Genomic DNA, 16,597 nt, shown 5'->3' on the forward strand with positions numbered 1-16,597 from the left:
CATGTATCCACTCAAATGGAAAGTTTTCAGGGTGCGTTCTTTCAGAGCATGCTTAGATATGACATAAGACGCAACTAGAGACGTTCCTCAACTTTCAAAATGGTGGTGAGCCGTCAGCACTGGACTGCTGCAGAAAGTTTGTTTTTGATCCAGACTTTGAAAGAAAAGAAACATAATTTCAAGACTGGACGGACGACAAACTCGCAATATGGAGTATTGCAACACCGTGATAAACAAACTGTTGTCCTCCAGCTTTGATAAATCCTTGATGTTCACGTTTTTATGCGCATGCCTCGTTGACTATTCTGTTTGATTACAGCGGCACATGTAGACCAGAGATTTGAATATTCCTTTCCATGTATACTACTCTTTTTAGAAAAGTCATTCAGAAAGATTCCATTCGGAAAGACGAAAAACTCCTCATGTAACCGTGGCTACTGATGTTCTTCGAGCTTGAAGTTCACCTTTAATCTCTTTAGAAGTTTTTCTGGATACTTTTGTTACCATTCGTATTATTGGTCTCTTTGATTTGTCATCAATTTTCAATCTGCGGCCACGTCCAGAAAGATTGGCTACAGTCCCATGAATCTTGAATATCTGAGTAGTATGTGCAACTTTCATCAGAGGAACATCAAGCTGCTTGAAAATGGTCTTAGAGATTTACCTTTAACATGCTTGCCTAGAATTTTCTTTCTAATCTACTGAGACAACTTTTTCCTTTGCTTCCTCTGGTCCATGCTGAGTGTGGTACACTTCATGTCACCAAAAAGCACAGTGACTACCTGTCGCCCTATATATGAGGCCAGTAACTGATTTCAAGCTTGTTGACACCTGTGATGCTAATTAGTGGACACACCTTGGATTGACATGTCCCTTTGGTCACATCATTTTCAGTCTTTTCTAGGGGTACCATTGTTTTTGTCCAGGTCTGTTTCATAAGTTTATTTTTTTTAAATAATTCTGTTGAGGCATGGTTTAAAAGCAATGTCTGACTTTCATTGGTTACAGAGAATTTTTTTTTATTATCACTTTTGTCAGATTCAAGTTATTTCTCTGACCACTGTGAATTTTTCTTTCATTAAACAAAGGGTACCAACAATTTTGTCCACGTGTATATGTTCAGTTGTACTTTTTTTAAACTGGGCAAAAAGCTCTGTTTGAATGAGTTTGACTCAGATTTTGTAAAAAACAGAACAGATAAATTTTTGGATCCATTTCCTGTTGAGATGTAGTACCCTGGGAATTGAAGATGTCTAAAAAAATGTAACTGTGGAATCAAGATTCCTTTGCTATCCGTCTGTTTCTTTCTTGATTTTCTTTTCCATTGCATATCTGCATCCTCTCTTCAGTTTATTCAAATTTCATTGCTGTCCCCTGTCATCCTCATCCACATCTAGCACCATGTGTGCACAGTATGTGAGCGCCCATTTCAGGGCCACCCGTTTTATGAGCGAGGCGGTCGAGCTTATTGTGAGAGACACTTCGACATGGTGAGGAGATTAGGAGTCAGCCTGACTTTAACTGCCACCCCGTGTCTCGCTTGTCTTTGCCTGGCAAGAATCACCCAGCCTCCTTACTGCACTAATAGACCAGCTGACCAGTGGACCTGCCTGTCTGACCAGTATCCAAGTCCACAGTACAACATCAGGAGCTCAAATAGAATAATTCATGTGTTTTTGTTGATTTATTAGATTGTTTTTCCAAAATCAACATTTGTTTCCACTCTGAATATCCATTAAATGAATATGAAACAAACAAAGAAACATTATCAAATATGAGGTAACTCAGATATGAAGCTCTACACTGCAAAAACTGAAAACTAAGCAAGTGTTTATGTCTCAGTTAATAGAAAAATGTGTAAGCAGGCTTAAAACCATCCTGATTAACCTGACACGTCCAGAAAAAAATGTCTTAGCGAAAGATATTCAATGACAAGAATGACCCCTAATGGCTTGTACTGCAGACATGGGCAAAATATGCTCACATCTGGCCCATCGGGTGTCTCTGTCAGGCCTGTGCGAGGCCAATCACAAGTTAGAGAAAAAAACGAAAAACAGAAAGTATGCCACGAATGCAACACAACTGTGCTGCTTTTATTTTGATCCTACTTCCAGATTTCACTGAGCTTATTCAAACCAAAGACTGACTGGATTTTATCTCACTGCAGCAGGAAATTAAAGTGAGAAATGAAGAAGTTATTAGGTTTTTTTGTATGAAGGTGTTATATTGTTTTTCAGTATTAGTAGGAACTAACAAGCTAAGAAAATACAATGAAGTACTAGTGCAATGATTTTTTTTTTTTTTTTTTACTGTTTATTACAACTTTAGGAGTATTTTATTATTAGTCCTACCCCACAATTTCACTTATTTACAAACATATTTAAAGAATATCCTTATTCTTCTGGTTGCCACTAGCAGCAAATCAAATATATAAGTACATGTATTTAATAACACTGAACAGAATTAAGTTCAAGGTATTTTTGGTGTGGCCCTCTGACACAATTCAGGTGTCTTGTGTGGTCCCTTGTAAAAATGAGTTGCCCTCCCCCTGTTGTAAAAAGTGAATCTAATCGGGTAAGATGGATGTGCTTGTTTATTTTTTGCTTAAAGCTTTTTTTTTATAATGATTTCAAAAAACTGACAAGAAATTTTTTCCTACTCCACTGGCATTTTCTTTTTTCTTTTTCCTCTTTACAGCCATTTTCGGCAGGACATTTTTCTGGACTTGTCAACACTTGAATTATATACTTTCTGCCTACTCATTGTATGATCTAAAATAATCTCTGACTATATGTTTATACATAACAGGATAGGTTATATAATAATGCTCAGTGAAGAGACTCCATACACAAACTATAAAACATAAGAGAAAATGTCATATGAAAACATGAAAAATAGAAGAAAATCAAGTTAACTTTTTTTTTTTTTTTTTTCGAATTTATAAGCTCAACCATTCTACCTTAACTCTTTTTAAGAGGAAACCAAACTCTCCTTGATAAATATTCATATTTGTTATATCCTACCATCACACCCTCACATATCTCTCCTGCTCTGTCCCTGGTTTGTACTCTGGTTCCTGTTTGGATGCAGTAACAGGACATCTGGTCTGAAGTGATGTGGTTGTGTTCTGACCTGATTATGTTTGTAATAATGGACTGACTGACTGATAGTAGTGCTAATCATCTGTGCTTGGCTGTGGGTTTGTTTTCAGCATTTTGTGTGTGCTAAGTGTGAGAAACCATTCCTTGGACACCGTCACTATGAACGCAAGGGTCTGGCCTACTGTGAAACGCACTATAACCAGGTAACACACAGGAGTATTGTCAACTGTGATGGAGAACATAGTGACAGAAAATAGAACTACAGTCTTGATCAGTAACCAGCAAGAAAATGATGTCAAAAAAATAAGTGAGGATGAGAAAACTTGACATTTGAAAGTAAGCTACAGAATAGTATCAACATATAAAATATATTATAAGAAGTAAGGAAATACTCAAGCTCATATATGGTCCTCTGAGCCTGTGCTTGTTTGCATGCTTGTTTTATATTTACCATGATAAAGAAGACAAGTGATGGGTCATGCTTCATGATGACAATAAAATAACGAGCATGCTAATGCTCCAGGTGCCATGCCATTCACTTCCTGTTTGTCTCCCCTTCCTCTCACTTCCAGCTGTTTGGAGATGTTTGCTACCACTGCAATCGTGTCATTGAAGGAGATGGTAAGAAAAAAGAAGTTGTGACAAATCCATCACTTATTGTGCAGTCCCATGGTACTTCTCTTGGATGTGGTGTTGACTGTATTTTCTCTATTCTATATTTTGATCACTATCTTGTGTCCAGTGCTGAATGAGAACAAACTCAGAGCTGGACTACAAGTGTTGGAGTTATGTAACATGCGTTGGTGTCTTTTGTGTTTGTTTCCAGTGGTGTCTGCCCTCAACAAGGCGTGGTGTGTCAACTGCTTCGCCTGCTCCACCTGCAACACCAAACTCACCCTGAAGTAAGTGATACACCAGTTTGAGAGGCACACTCTGATGTTGATACTTTTTTTTTTGCTCAAAGTATTTTTATTGTCATATTCAAATCATACATAGGAGTATACAGATGGAATTACATGAACACAATAAAACCCTATTTCCCCCTTACCCTCTTTCTGCTCAACAGAGCCCCATCCCTACAACAGTATTACTGTACCATTAGAAAATTAAATAATGATGATCTTATAAAGAGTTATTCTTGTACTTACAAATATAAAAGTAATTTTAGACAATAGTCAAAAAATAAATATATAAATATATAAATAAATAGATAAATAAAAGTTAAATAAATACAATAACAGTCCAAATAATATGGAAGTATTCAGAAAATGTGATGTTGATACTTTGATGTGTCATAGTATTGATCGAGGTTTTGTATTGATAAAGTATTGATCATCTTTACACATTCAGATGAGGATTGGATTTTGCTTTGCCTGCTATTTTTTATTCTCAACAACCCAGAACCTGGTGCTTCTTGCTGCTATTAACCATCTATATTCCTCATCTTGTTCATCCCTGGTTTTCTAGCTTCGATGTTAAATTCTGGGTCTCTGTGAGCTTTTTTCTGAACCTTTCCTCCCTCTAATCTTCCCTCTTCTTTGTCTTGTTTCCTTTCCTCCTCTTTCCATTCCCTACACACTTTAATTTCTCAATCCTCTGCTGCTGTTGTTTTCCTTTCCCTCACCTTTTCTCTCATCTCTATTCTCGTCACCTCCTTCGTCTCCGTCTCCTTTCTCATTGCTCTTCCTCCTCTCTTTCACATCCTTTGCCTCCCTCTGTCCCTCCCTCCTGCTCTGGCAGGGAAAAGTTTGTGGAGGTGGATCTGAAGCCAGTTTGTAAGCACTGCTACGAACGCCTGCCAGATGACATGAAACGCCGCCTGGCCAAGCGTGAACGTGACTCAAAAGAGAAGAAGAAGAAATTATTGATACCCATGTGTCTGTGATCCTCTCTTTCCTCTGTCTTCTCACTTCCACTGTTCTTCCTTTGGTCAGTTTCCATCTGCCTTACTTTTTGTTTGACCTTTTTTGTGTGTCATTATCATCAGGTTTTAAACTTGGTCCATGTTGCTCAGTCTGTTATTTTTACTTTAACAAAAGTTGGTCAAAACTTACTCAAGATGCCACAGAGTGGTTTCAGTACATGGTTATTACTCACTGAGGAACACTAAGAAGGACTGAGGCTCCTACTCCAGTAACCCCTGCTTTACAAACAGTGAAATCAGATCAGTCACATGGTAAAGGGTATGTGTTGTTTTCTGGGTTTCCTGGCCCGTCTGCACATAGAGGCTAAGCTTTAATCACTTCCGGCAGCTTTCTAGCTGCAGCTCTGGAAGCACTGAGGTCCGAGCAGGTTTGACACGTGCTTTGGTGTTGCCAGTGATTATCTGCTTTGGGAGGGGATGGCGTTCAGGGAGTTGAAGGAAAAGATTTTGTGAACTGCTGGTGTAAGGATGTTAAGGCCGGAAATACCTTAAAGTGATTCTCCAAGATGGAACAAGTTGGGTCCTATCACAAGGTTTAGGGCAGAAATTACCCCTACAGCAGTGATTTTGTGTAGCAGAAGCCCAGGGCGCTCACACCAAACACCCCCTCCCTGCTCCTCTGCTGGTTTCCTCTGCACTCAGACAGGGCCATATTTTACTTGACCAAAAATACAAATAAACGGACTCCCACCGAAAAAATCTGATATTGGTCTGCATTCACACTTTATTCAGAGAATTTTCAGCACGTTACTTTCACACAAAAACACCACTAAATAAGGCTCTAGTTCTCATGTTAGGAAAGATAGACGTAGTGAGCCATCTTCTCATTCAGCCTCTTTGGTTGAAAGAGAGGAGGAAAACAAACGTGCATGCACGTGTCAGTTTATCAAGGCTGGCAAACTTACCGAGGACGTTTTTATTTATTGTTAGGATAATTGATTTATTGATTATCGTGACAGGCCTACGAATACCTGGCATCTCCAGTGATAAAAATATTAACTGAGGACATTCCCATCCACTTTAGACGATATAGTTTTGTTGGGCTTTTTTACGCAGAACATGGATTTCACATTTCAGTTAGTTCATCTTTTCTGGTATGATTTGTTAATATAGAATATTTATATTTTTCAGTGCTTTAAAGCGTAAAGCGCAGCACAGACAAAGACATGTGCAAAGATTGATGACTTTGGACTTACAGCTTCTAACACTGTCATGTGATGCTTTCACCTACAGGAACAAGTTTGTGGAGTTTGACATGAAGCCAGTGTGTAAGAAGTGCTATGAGAAATTCCCGCTGGAGCTGAAGAAGAGACTGAAGAAGCTGTCTGAAACAGTCGCTCGGAAGTAAACAGTCAGTTGAGATGGTGGCAAGGTGTCTCTGCAAGTCACATATCCTCTTTGTACAATCCAATGTGATGGCTTTCATATGTTTTGTACTGAACGATAGGATTAAGCTATGCATTTTTTTTTAAACACTCCACTTTTTTGTCCTTTCATTCACAGATAATAAAGTTAGCCGTTTGTCAGATAGTAGATTTGACATCACCCTGTTGAGTGCCTTTTGGCTCAAATGCTGCACAGTATATTTTTCACACACTAGCCTTGTTTCATCACATGAACTATACCAAGATGTATCAAAGTGACACATAAGCATTCAGCCACCCTGGGAACGTGAGAATAATAAAAACCGTGTCATAAAGCGTTTTATTTGCCAAGCAACCTGCCTCATTATCCCAACTTATGTGTCCTGTGTTTGATGTTAATTATGCTCTTATATAATTAAAGAGTAAACCCAAAGAAAGTTGAGGATAATACAATTCTGCTTAGTATGTGTATCATAACTCCAATATTTTTCCATCAATATGTGCTGTTTTATGTATTATAACAATGGGCCTGCTTTAATTTTATGCTAATCGTTTCTTTTTAGCCCTATGAGTTTTTGCTTTTGTTTTATTTATATCTTACTGTTACTTCTATAATGTCAGTGTTTATCCAAGCCATTACATGTATGCTCTTGGAATGTCCTTTTCTGTGCTATGCATTTTGATTGTGAAAAAGTAAACAGGCATCCCTTGTTATCGTGTCATACAATGTATTATAACAGCCCTGAAACTATCAGTTATGTTTTAACTAATGTCATTCAAGTCAAACATGGAACAGAGTATTTGAATTACCTGCCTTTACAAGCAATACCTCTGACCCACTGTAAACAAATACTAAGAATTTGAAGTGTCTCTCAGAAGGATTTATTGCATGGCAGCTGCTAACTCAGTGTGTTACAACATGATGCCTTGCGGCATGTGTAGAGACCGGATGTTGGAGCAATGTTGGATGTTGAACGTGTGTCTCTGTTGTTTGTAATCCAGAGAAAGTGATCCTCTTAAACAGGGTTTACCGACTTCCTTAAGGCTCAGACCTCTTAGGAAAGAAAGCCAACTGTTGTGAATGACAGGAAATAATTGCTATTAAAAGAAAAGTTTTACTCAAGCAGTAACTAATACTGTAAAACACAAGTTTTCCTTAGTTGCTAGGTAGAGGAAAGACATTCCACTATCCAAATGGAATATAATTTCTAGCTTTCATAATATGTTCCATGCTGTGTAGAAGTCGAACTATCATCATGACTGTTGTGAAGCAGAAATCAGGCTCCACTATAAATAGTCCTGTGGGTATTTTTATTTGATACCCGACTACCTGGATGACTCCACATAGACTGACACTGCCCTTAAACTGTACTCCAAAGGCTTGTCAAGTGACAATATTTATTCATGTCAACACAATCTGCATGTTCTTGAGTTGAACTCTGTTTTTCTTGTCCACATATTTAAGATAGGCTGTCAACTCTTTCAATAAATACATATTTCAGTGACATCATGAAGTCATGTTTTTGATTGACAATGTTTTTGAGTGTAAGACGACATTACATTTCTGGGATATCTCCAAAGGTATAGTTTACCTACATGTCTTTACTTCTGAACTGACAATATATTGCTGCACTGAGAAAATTCATTTAAGTAATTTTTTACAGTTTATAACCTATAACATTTTTGTAGAGCATGGAACAGAAACAGGTTCATTGTGGTGATGATAATTTCATGAAAATCCCTGTTGTATGGACTATATATTATACAACTGATCTAGACGGGTCGCTCGCCTCCCCGTCCCAGCCCACCCCTTTCAAATAAACTGCGTCATTATACGTCAAACAGTACTCGACTTTTCATTGGTTGAGGGTCCTGATTCAAGACGAGACACATCCCACGTGACCTGCTGCCATTTGAGGGTATTGAGACTGCGCATTATCGTCATGGGGAGTTAATGCTAAGGAGTGACAGTCAAATTGATACTTATGACAGTTTTTATATTTTGTGAGTTTGTACTTTTGTGCTCACTTTAACCAGCCGTCTCGGATAAAGTCATGCGGCGGAGTAAGGTCGAGGTTGATCGTTACGTTTCCACAGTACAGAGCTCGTCTCCCTCTCTCAAAGAGGTAAGTTGAGCTGATGGCTAATGTTAGCATTTTACCACGATCATGTCAAACCAGCATGTCAGCCCACCGGTAAAGAATACATTCTGAAAAATATATGAATCAAGCGAGTTTCTTCGTAATCAGTTACAGCAGACCTCTGCTCAGCGTGTGTTTCCCTTAATCCCTGTTGCGAAAGCTGGCTAGGTGATACTTTGCTAGCCGGCATGACTCCGCCGTGTCCTCCCCTCTGTGTCCAGAAATTGCGCGGCATGTGGTTGAAGACAGTTGATCGTGCTAGCTAGCTTTCAGTCAGTCTCTCGATTTACAAGAAAAGCATTAGCATTTGTTGAACACATCCCTTAATATTCTGCCCCGCTTCCTCCTGGTACCAGAATTTCATGCTATTAAGCTAATCCTAGTCAATGTTGAGGAAGAGGAGTGCAAATAAGAAGTAGCCCACTTAACAAACACATGACTTTCTAGCATTATTTGAGGGTTTATAGCTAACGAACATAGAAGGGGAAGGATAACAAAACATGTACACTTGAACAGTTTTGGGGTTTCCCGTATAACAGAAACTCAAAGGTTATATTCCTGAAATGTCAAGCGACTTTGACAGAAATAGTGTCCAAGTTAGTGAGATTGAGTTCTCTTGGCATTTTGTGAAGTTACCCATAATAGCATTGTTTTTTCACTCAACAAAAGAAAATTATATTTCAGATGGGCAAAATATTGTTCGTTTACCAGTATTTATCTTTCTTTTGTTTTCAGAAGCCGGTCAAGGGTTTTTTATTTGCCAAATTGTACTTTGAAGCAAAGGAGTATGAACTTGCCAAAAGGTAAGTGTACAAAACTTCAAATCCTCAACCAAAAAGTCCCACAAAGTAAAAAATCAGCAGTGATTGTTTATCTGCCGTGGTGTGCTTTTTCCTAGACATGTATCAGAGTATCTGAAAGTCCAGGAGAGAGATCCAAAAGCACACAAGTTCCTCGGACAACTCTATGAGAGAGAGGGGGACATCAACAAGGCAGTAGGATGTTACAAGGTAAGCAGCAAATGTCTCAGGAAAAGAAAAAAGGATTGGTTACGCTGTCATTTTAGTTGGAAAGATTCTTAGTAGATCAAGGTGTCACTCTTACAAGAGTTCTTGTTTAAAAGTTGATGAGTCTGCCACAAACAACACCAGCTGAGAACTTCCCAATGGAAACATGATATATCTAAACCAGTATTTGCATCACAGCTCATTTGGCTGCTGGCTTCTTGGCTCAACCCAGGCTTAACTTTAACCTAAATGTAAAGGCTTTGGTTTCCTTTTTGTCCAGGTGGACACTGTATATTCACAATGTTGAAGCATAAAGAGAGTGTAAGAAAACTGATGGAAAAAATCCACTTAAACAATTTCATTGTTTTATTTTAGAGGTTAGATGATAGATAGATAGATAGATAGATAGATAGATAGATAGATAGATAGATAGATAGATAGATAGTTAGTTAAAGATATAGAAAGATGGATGGATATAGATAGAGAGAGTACCTGTGAGAATGACAAAACTGGTACAGTGGGATTATATTCATGCCTTCACCAGGAGTGGAAATACATTCACTGCTAGATTGGATTGACTGGATTGACTTTGTAGCAGAACAGTCAACAAACTACTTTGAGGTTTAGTGTTTAAGGTTTTGTATGGCTTCTTTATTTCTCTTTGGTTCAACTTCATGAAGTATAAGAACTAGAAAACCCTGGTCTGAGAACTGGGAATCTAGCCTTTGACTCTGACTTTGTCATCTTCATTCAGTCAATCAGTTGATAAATCTTAGGGCTGAGACAGTATGCTGTTTTTGCGATTTGATTCTATCACGATTTTTGCGGTGCCGATTCATAGCTTCATGGACGCAAATTTTAATAGTCCACGTGTCATATTATTGTTTTTATTGTTGTTGTCACATGGTGAAATCAAATACCAGAGGGTAATACTCATTTGTAACTTCAGTTCACAGCATGAGGTGCTGTGTTGTTGGATACTTTTATGGGAAAAGATCACTAAGATCATACGTGAGGAATATTGATGAGGAAAAATCTCCACTCCCAGAGAGCGCTGTGCGCTGACGGAGGCTCTGCATCTCCGGCTTGGACAGCCTGACAGCTCCTGGAGTTTAGCGTCTGATAACGTGATTTAGAGAGTCTCCTTCACTCTCTGTTACAGACAGTTTTTCAGGATCTGAGTCACAAACTAGTTTCAAAACTCCCTGATGGAGCTCTCACTCGCAAGCTCACACTGCACCAGTAACACTCAGCAGGGAGGAGGAGGGGCGGAGTGCGCATGAGCAAAGTGGAAGTAGCGCATGTAGTGAAACGAAACTTAATGTTTTGTTATGGAGAGCTGGGAGAGAGTCAGGTGGGATCATACAGAGAGCAAAGCCCCAATAAGCAAATAAACATTAGAAAACAAGCCCAAAGTCACTGATAAGCAGTCTGTCCAACACTGCGAACAACAACTTCATTTCCATTATACCTGCTTCATTCATTTTGAGATTTATTTATTTTTTGTATAGTACTTATACTTTTTTATGTCATCATGAATGAAATAAAGACAAAAAAACAAACAAACATGACATAGGGCTGACCAATCAGAGGAGAGAACCTAACTCTAGGTAAATGCAGTGAAAATGCAACACACAGGTTGAATTTTAAAGGTCTGCACATTTTAAAGGCCAAATTAGGTTGAAACACAAAATAATTGTGATTAATGGACTAATCAAAAAAATATTCGATAGATTAGTCGACTTTAAAAATAATTATTGGATGCAGCTCTACAACAAATGTCATTTCAAGGCTCAATACAGAAAGAGCTGCTCTGTTGAATTATTGTCCAAGACCCAACATCAAGATAGGATAGGATCTGGTCCCATCATACAAGCAACACTCAAGATGCAGTCACACTGGCCATCGCGCTCAAGTACGATTGCCCCCCTCAGCGCCGTTCCCCAGCTGGAGAGTACAACCAGTGGTCACACTACTCCAATATGAACCAGACTTTTGCAGATATCACACACGTACATGGCCCACCTACGTCATCGTGAAGTGTCTGTTTACATGAAGCGCGATCTCATCAGAGACACAGAGAGCACTGCTACAACTTTAGAGACTTTTTGACTGATTTTGTAAATACTGCCATGCTGCAAAAACCGCCCCCTGGCTCTACCCCCTCCGCCCCTCTGATAGAACTGACCAATCAGAGCACAAAGGACATTGCAAGGTTACTGGAGGTCATTCTGGAAACGGAGCGTTTCAACGAGATCTTAAGAATGGCCTAAAATGAGGATATTGAGAACACTATTGTGGGGCAATGAAGGAACTAAATGACTTGTACTGAGAGCAGAAATGCTTTACAGGCATCCTAGTCTGGCATAGTGAAAAGGAGAAACAAGCATGATATGTCCTCTTTAAAATGATTGTTGAGAGGTCCGTTCTGGGCGATGATACGTCATGGATCACACGTGCTGTGCTTGTGCTCATGCATGAAGTCACCTGTGCTGAAGCCCACCTCTATGAAGCATGTGAAAGCAGAGAAGTGAATCGTTCTCAACCACAGCACAGTTGCGGTCACACTGGCCAAACAAACTGGGCTCTAGGGTTGAAATCACCAGTGTGACCGCGTCCTCAGTCTAATCAGTTGTTCGTCCACTATGAGCAGAGGACATTTCAGCATGTAGCAGGTTACAGTGGCAAGGGGAAACTTGAGCAGCACCAGAACAAAGTTGGACGGCCATCTGCCTCAGTTGTGTTGGGGTGGGAAAGAAGATAGAGGATACATAAAAGGAGAGATGGGAAAAGACCAAGTACGGCTCCAAAAATGGCATGAACTGGCTTACGTATACAATACTGATGAAGATGGTTAAAGCATCAGACTGTCCCTAATTCAGTTAGAAAAAGTCAACTGCTTTTAATGAGCATTTACAATAATATAATTTTGATAATAGGGGTCAAAATAAAAGCATGAGCTGATCACGGCCTGTAGTGTGATTAACACTAACATTGTACGAGTGATAAGAATAGCAAAACTGTTTTTCGCAGCAGCAGACTGTCAACAGACAGAATCCAGAGAAACCTGCTGATAATCCAGTGACCCCACGTCTCTCTCAGCTGTTTTTGACTAAAAGGACTGGGAGAATAAAGCAGCTCTTTTACTGTTTCCATTTAAGCTTTTATCAGCTGTCTCTGGGGCTTATTGGCACTAACTTGACTAAACTTCTTTGTATCCAGCGATCAGTAGATTTGAACCCAGCTCAGAGGGACCTGGTGCTGAAAGTGGCTGAGTTACTTGTGAGTAAAGAAGAATGTGACAGTAGAGCAGAGTTTTGGGTGGAGAAGGCGGCCAAGCTGCTGCCAGGAAACCCTGCAGTCTTCAATCTCAAGGTGAGGTTTCAAAAAAATATGTTGAAGTCATCCAATAACAACTTCCAAAAATGCCATTTTTTCTTTGATCACTAGTTCAGATTTATTCTCCAACATGAAGGAGAAACTAATCATGGTAGAAAGAATGCCACACTGAGCAGCTGTCTGTGCTTCTCTCTGCTGCCCCGTACAGGAGCGCTTATTGAGCCGTCAGGGTCAGCCAGGATGGAACCAGCTGTTTGACCTCCTCCAGGCCGAGCTGGCAGCCAGGCCAGCCGATGCTCACGTGAATGTGAAGCTGGTCCAGCTCTTCTGTCAGGATGGACGGCTGGATGAGGCTGTCAAGCACTGCCTGGCTGCTGAGAAAAAGGGCCTGCTGAGGAACAGTCTGGACTGGTACACTGTTGTGTTGCACACAGTGCAGGTAAGACTGAGAAGACCTCAATTCACCTCATATTTAGCACATTTATACTAAAGATAGACCAATGTGGATTTTTCCAGGCCGATATTTGGAGTCAAGGAGGCCGATAACCGATATTTGAAGCCAATATTAATTTGCAGTCAAAGTGTGAATTTTGGTGTCAAAATTTTGAACAATACAAACTCCAACACTTCATTTAAATACCTTTAAGCATGAGTTTATTAAACAGCTCCCAGGCTTAGCAGCATGTTTTATAAAGTTAAATTAGAAATTAAACATATACCAGCGTGCAACTTTTAGTCAGGCCTGTGTGAGATTTTAAAACAAAGAGATGTTTGATTTTTCTCTCAGGAGTATCTTGCCCAGCCAAGTGTCTCCAGTAATGAGAAGATGTGTCGGCGTCTCCAGAGAGAGCTGCTGTTGGCTCACTGCAGCCGGCTGAGAATCACGCTGTCTGAGAGCAGCCCGCAGCCAAGTCTCGATGCCCTGACTGCGTAAGTTATGAGATGTGGACAGTTTGCACCTGTTAAATCATGAATGTCCTGTTGCAAAAGCCCCAACTTCTTTTTGGCCCTCATTTATCAATCTTGCATAGGAATCGGTGCAGATCTGGGTGTAAAAATCAGTTTACGGCAACGTTTGCGTGTGATTTATGAAACGTGCGTACCAGGGCCAAACACAGTGTACGAAGCATCAGCTGTTGATAAATGTGGCGGCTGAACAATCGTAATTTACATAACACGCCCCTAAATATTCAAGGTTCAGCTGGCCAAACCCACAGAATTTATAACATGGAGGGACACATTACGGAGAAAAAAGGAACTTCTCCCTGTGGTTATCGACAACGCCATAGCAACAGGTAGAGAGGAAATGACACCGGGTTGTTTGGCAGTCGGAAAATAGAGGGAATCAGAAATAACTCACCTATAAGGAAATCACTGCAGCTGTCAGCAGCGTGGATGTGACAAACTAAAATACAACAGAGTTTTAAACATTTGATGTACACAGCCTTCGTTTACACCTTGATTAATGAATCCGTGATGTCTGACTGTTAGAAGCCAGGATATTATTAATTGTTTCAGTTCAGGTTCAGAAATGTGGAAAGTTGTCTTTTAAAAATGTGTTCGAGCTCTGAAAGAAGCAGCAAACTCCAGCTTGAACCTGTGACAGACTGAGGAGGGAGTGGAGCTGAAGTGTGTCGATCGTGCGCGATTGCACACGGGAAGACCAGAGTTTTATGATTATTTGTACCACATGACAAGCTCATAGGTTGTGATCTCATGTAAATGAACGTCCTTTGTTATGAAATTGAAATTGAACTCTCTCGCACACAGTTCAGGTTTATATGATAATATTGTAAGGATTAAAATCATTTAATCATCTTCACCGTAAATCCTGTAATCAGTCGTCCTCTGAATGTTCTCTGCGCAGACTTTATCATGAACATGGGAGTGCAGTAAAAACTGACAACAGTCTCTCTATTTACAAACGTTTTAGGTAAACCGATATCGGGAACATTTTTTTAAACGGAGAAATCAGCTGACAGCTCGCGCTGCTCTTTCATAGCGAAGTATTTTATAGAATGGTGGAATAATAGTGAACTGTTAGAAACATTCTTGGTGTCATATCTAATTCATGGATCTAAATATTAATCTAAGAACATCAGTTTTTAATTCTGAAAATGTTTTGCGCTCTTAACTCTCCTCCACAGACAGATTTCCCTCGCCGCAGCCCGCTCTCCACTGACATGAAACTTACATACACAAACTCAGACCTGGTGTGGGAATTGAGTGTACCTGACGCCCATGTTCGGTTTGATAAATGCCGATCTGTGTGTGGAAAGGAGCATACACCCATTTTTTAGGCGTACGCACGTTTGATAAATGAGGGCCACTAAGAGGGAGAAAGAGGGAAATGAGTGGCAGCGTTGGCTTAAATACCGTCTAAACCTGAACAAAATCTAAAAATGTGGAAGAGCTGCTACACCATCGATTGAACAAACATGTTTGAAAGGCAGTCAGAGCCATCTTTTTACAGGCTACTAAAGACAAAGAGAAGAGAAACTGATGGATCGCTGCAGTTCACAGAAACAATCCAGGCAACGAAAGCTGGATTTGCAGTTCCCAGTTTGCATCAGTTAGTTAATTTATGCTGTATTTTGGGGTTAAATCAGTCCTTCAAATACAAAATCTCTAAATGTTAGCATTTTTTATTCAACTATATTTTTCATAACTGAAACATTTTTGTCTTTGTGTGATTATGAACTAACTTAAACTGAGGCTAACCCAGTTTTCCAAATAAGGGGGAACTCCAGCATAAGCAGCTGTAGCTGTGTTGTATAAAGTATTTGATATTAACTTTACTTAAATACCGTTGCAAAGACTATACAGCTTTTAATTTTACAGACTGTGTTAAACACCAAAAGTACAAACAGATAATATGTCAATTCACTTGGGTCAATCCACTGTATTCTGTAAATTTAATCACATAAAGGCTTCTGTAGCTTACAGGCTTCACATTGAGTGTTTTTCTTGTGTTGAAATCAGGTACAAATAAATGTCAGGATATGATTTCTGGCCACATGTCGACATTCGTGGACCCCTGGTTCTTTGGTAGCTTTAACAAATCAATGTAGAGTCCAACTCTCCTCAATTCCATGTCATATCCCACATTTTACCTGGTCTTGCCATGTTTACTGCTGCTCTCTGCAATGCTAAGTGAGGTTTGTTTTGCCACTCAGTCTGAGAGATAGTGGGCGTGTCCCGGAGAGGAAGTGATGTAAACGCATTCTTTCCATAACCTTTTATGCTGATCCAAAGTCTATAGTTGGTAGAATTGGGATTTTTAAACCTTAATAAAAATGTGATTAGTTTGAAAAGTTTTTTTGAGTATCTTATTACCCAAACTGAACTGCACCTTAATTTTTAATTTGTGTGTGCGTGCGTATGTGTGTGTCCAGTTTTGACCAAGCTATGCAGACTCTGAGCGGCACAGCTGGCCAGCATATGGACGATCTCTACGACGTGTTTATAGAAATGAGAGGTCATCTCTACCTGCACACTGCTACGCTGCTGTTGAAGCTGGCTCAGGATCGCCAGCAGACATGGAGGGCTGTCATTGACCTGGCTGGACTATGCTACCTGTTAGCATACCAGGTACTGAGACAGCTTCTGAAAAGATGAGGCTTGTACATTAACAGTCTTGAGCCTTTTGGTTTGAGCAGGTTTTTGTGACATTAAGTTTTAGTGATAAATGTGTTTGATATCAGTTACACTCTTTGCATTG

At 39.7% G+C, this 16,597-nt stretch overlaps 2 protein-coding genes across 7 annotated transcripts in view; both read left to right on the top strand.

Moving 5' to 3' along the window:
- Nucleotides 1-7,885, top strand: part of LOC141808747 (LIM and senescent cell antigen-like-containing domain protein 1) — a 47,648-nt gene extending 39,763 nt beyond the window's left edge. For 3 of the 5 annotated variants that reach the window (XM_074695445.1, XM_074695444.1, XM_074695440.1), the window contains 5 exons: nt 3,212-3,304; nt 3,674-3,722; nt 3,928-4,003; nt 4,842-5,030; nt 6,259-6,395. In XM_074695445.1, the coding sequence (XP_074551546.1) occupies nt 3,212-3,304; nt 3,674-3,722; nt 3,928-4,003; nt 4,842-4,986 (363 nt within the window). In that variant the 3' untranslated portion in view covers nt 4,987-5,030; nt 6,259-6,395. Of the gene's footprint in view, nt 1-3,211; nt 3,305-3,673; nt 3,723-3,927; nt 4,004-4,841; nt 5,031-6,258 lie in introns of all 5 variants that reach the window. The other 2 variants (XM_074695441.1, XM_074695442.1) reach the window with 2 other exon arrangements.
- Nucleotides 7,886-8,289: 404 nt separating this feature from the next.
- Nucleotides 8,290-16,597, top strand: part of ranbp2 (RAN binding protein 2) — a 35,695-nt gene continuing 27,387 nt past the window's right edge. For both annotated transcript variants that reach the window (XM_074694949.1, XM_074694948.1), the window contains exons 1-7: nt 8,290-8,515; nt 9,266-9,333; nt 9,429-9,540; nt 12,760-12,912; nt 13,085-13,315; nt 13,664-13,806; nt 16,272-16,467. In XM_074694949.1, coding sequence (XP_074551050.1) covers nt 8,444-8,515; nt 9,266-9,333; nt 9,429-9,540; nt 12,760-12,912; nt 13,085-13,315; nt 13,664-13,806; nt 16,272-16,467 — 975 coding nt within the window. In that variant the 5' untranslated portion in view covers nt 8,290-8,443. The remainder of the gene's footprint in view (nt 8,516-9,265; nt 9,334-9,428; nt 9,541-12,759; nt 12,913-13,084; nt 13,316-13,663; nt 13,807-16,271; nt 16,468-16,597) is intronic.

Source organism: Halichoeres trimaculatus, unplaced genomic scaffold (assembly GCF_033239565.1).
Source record: "Halichoeres trimaculatus isolate MK-OKI-2021-1 unplaced genomic scaffold, fHalTri1.1 fHalTri1_scaffold_19, whole genome shotgun sequence".
Classification (NCBI taxonomy): domain Eukaryota; kingdom Metazoa; phylum Chordata; class Actinopteri; order Labriformes; family Labridae; genus Halichoeres; species Halichoeres trimaculatus.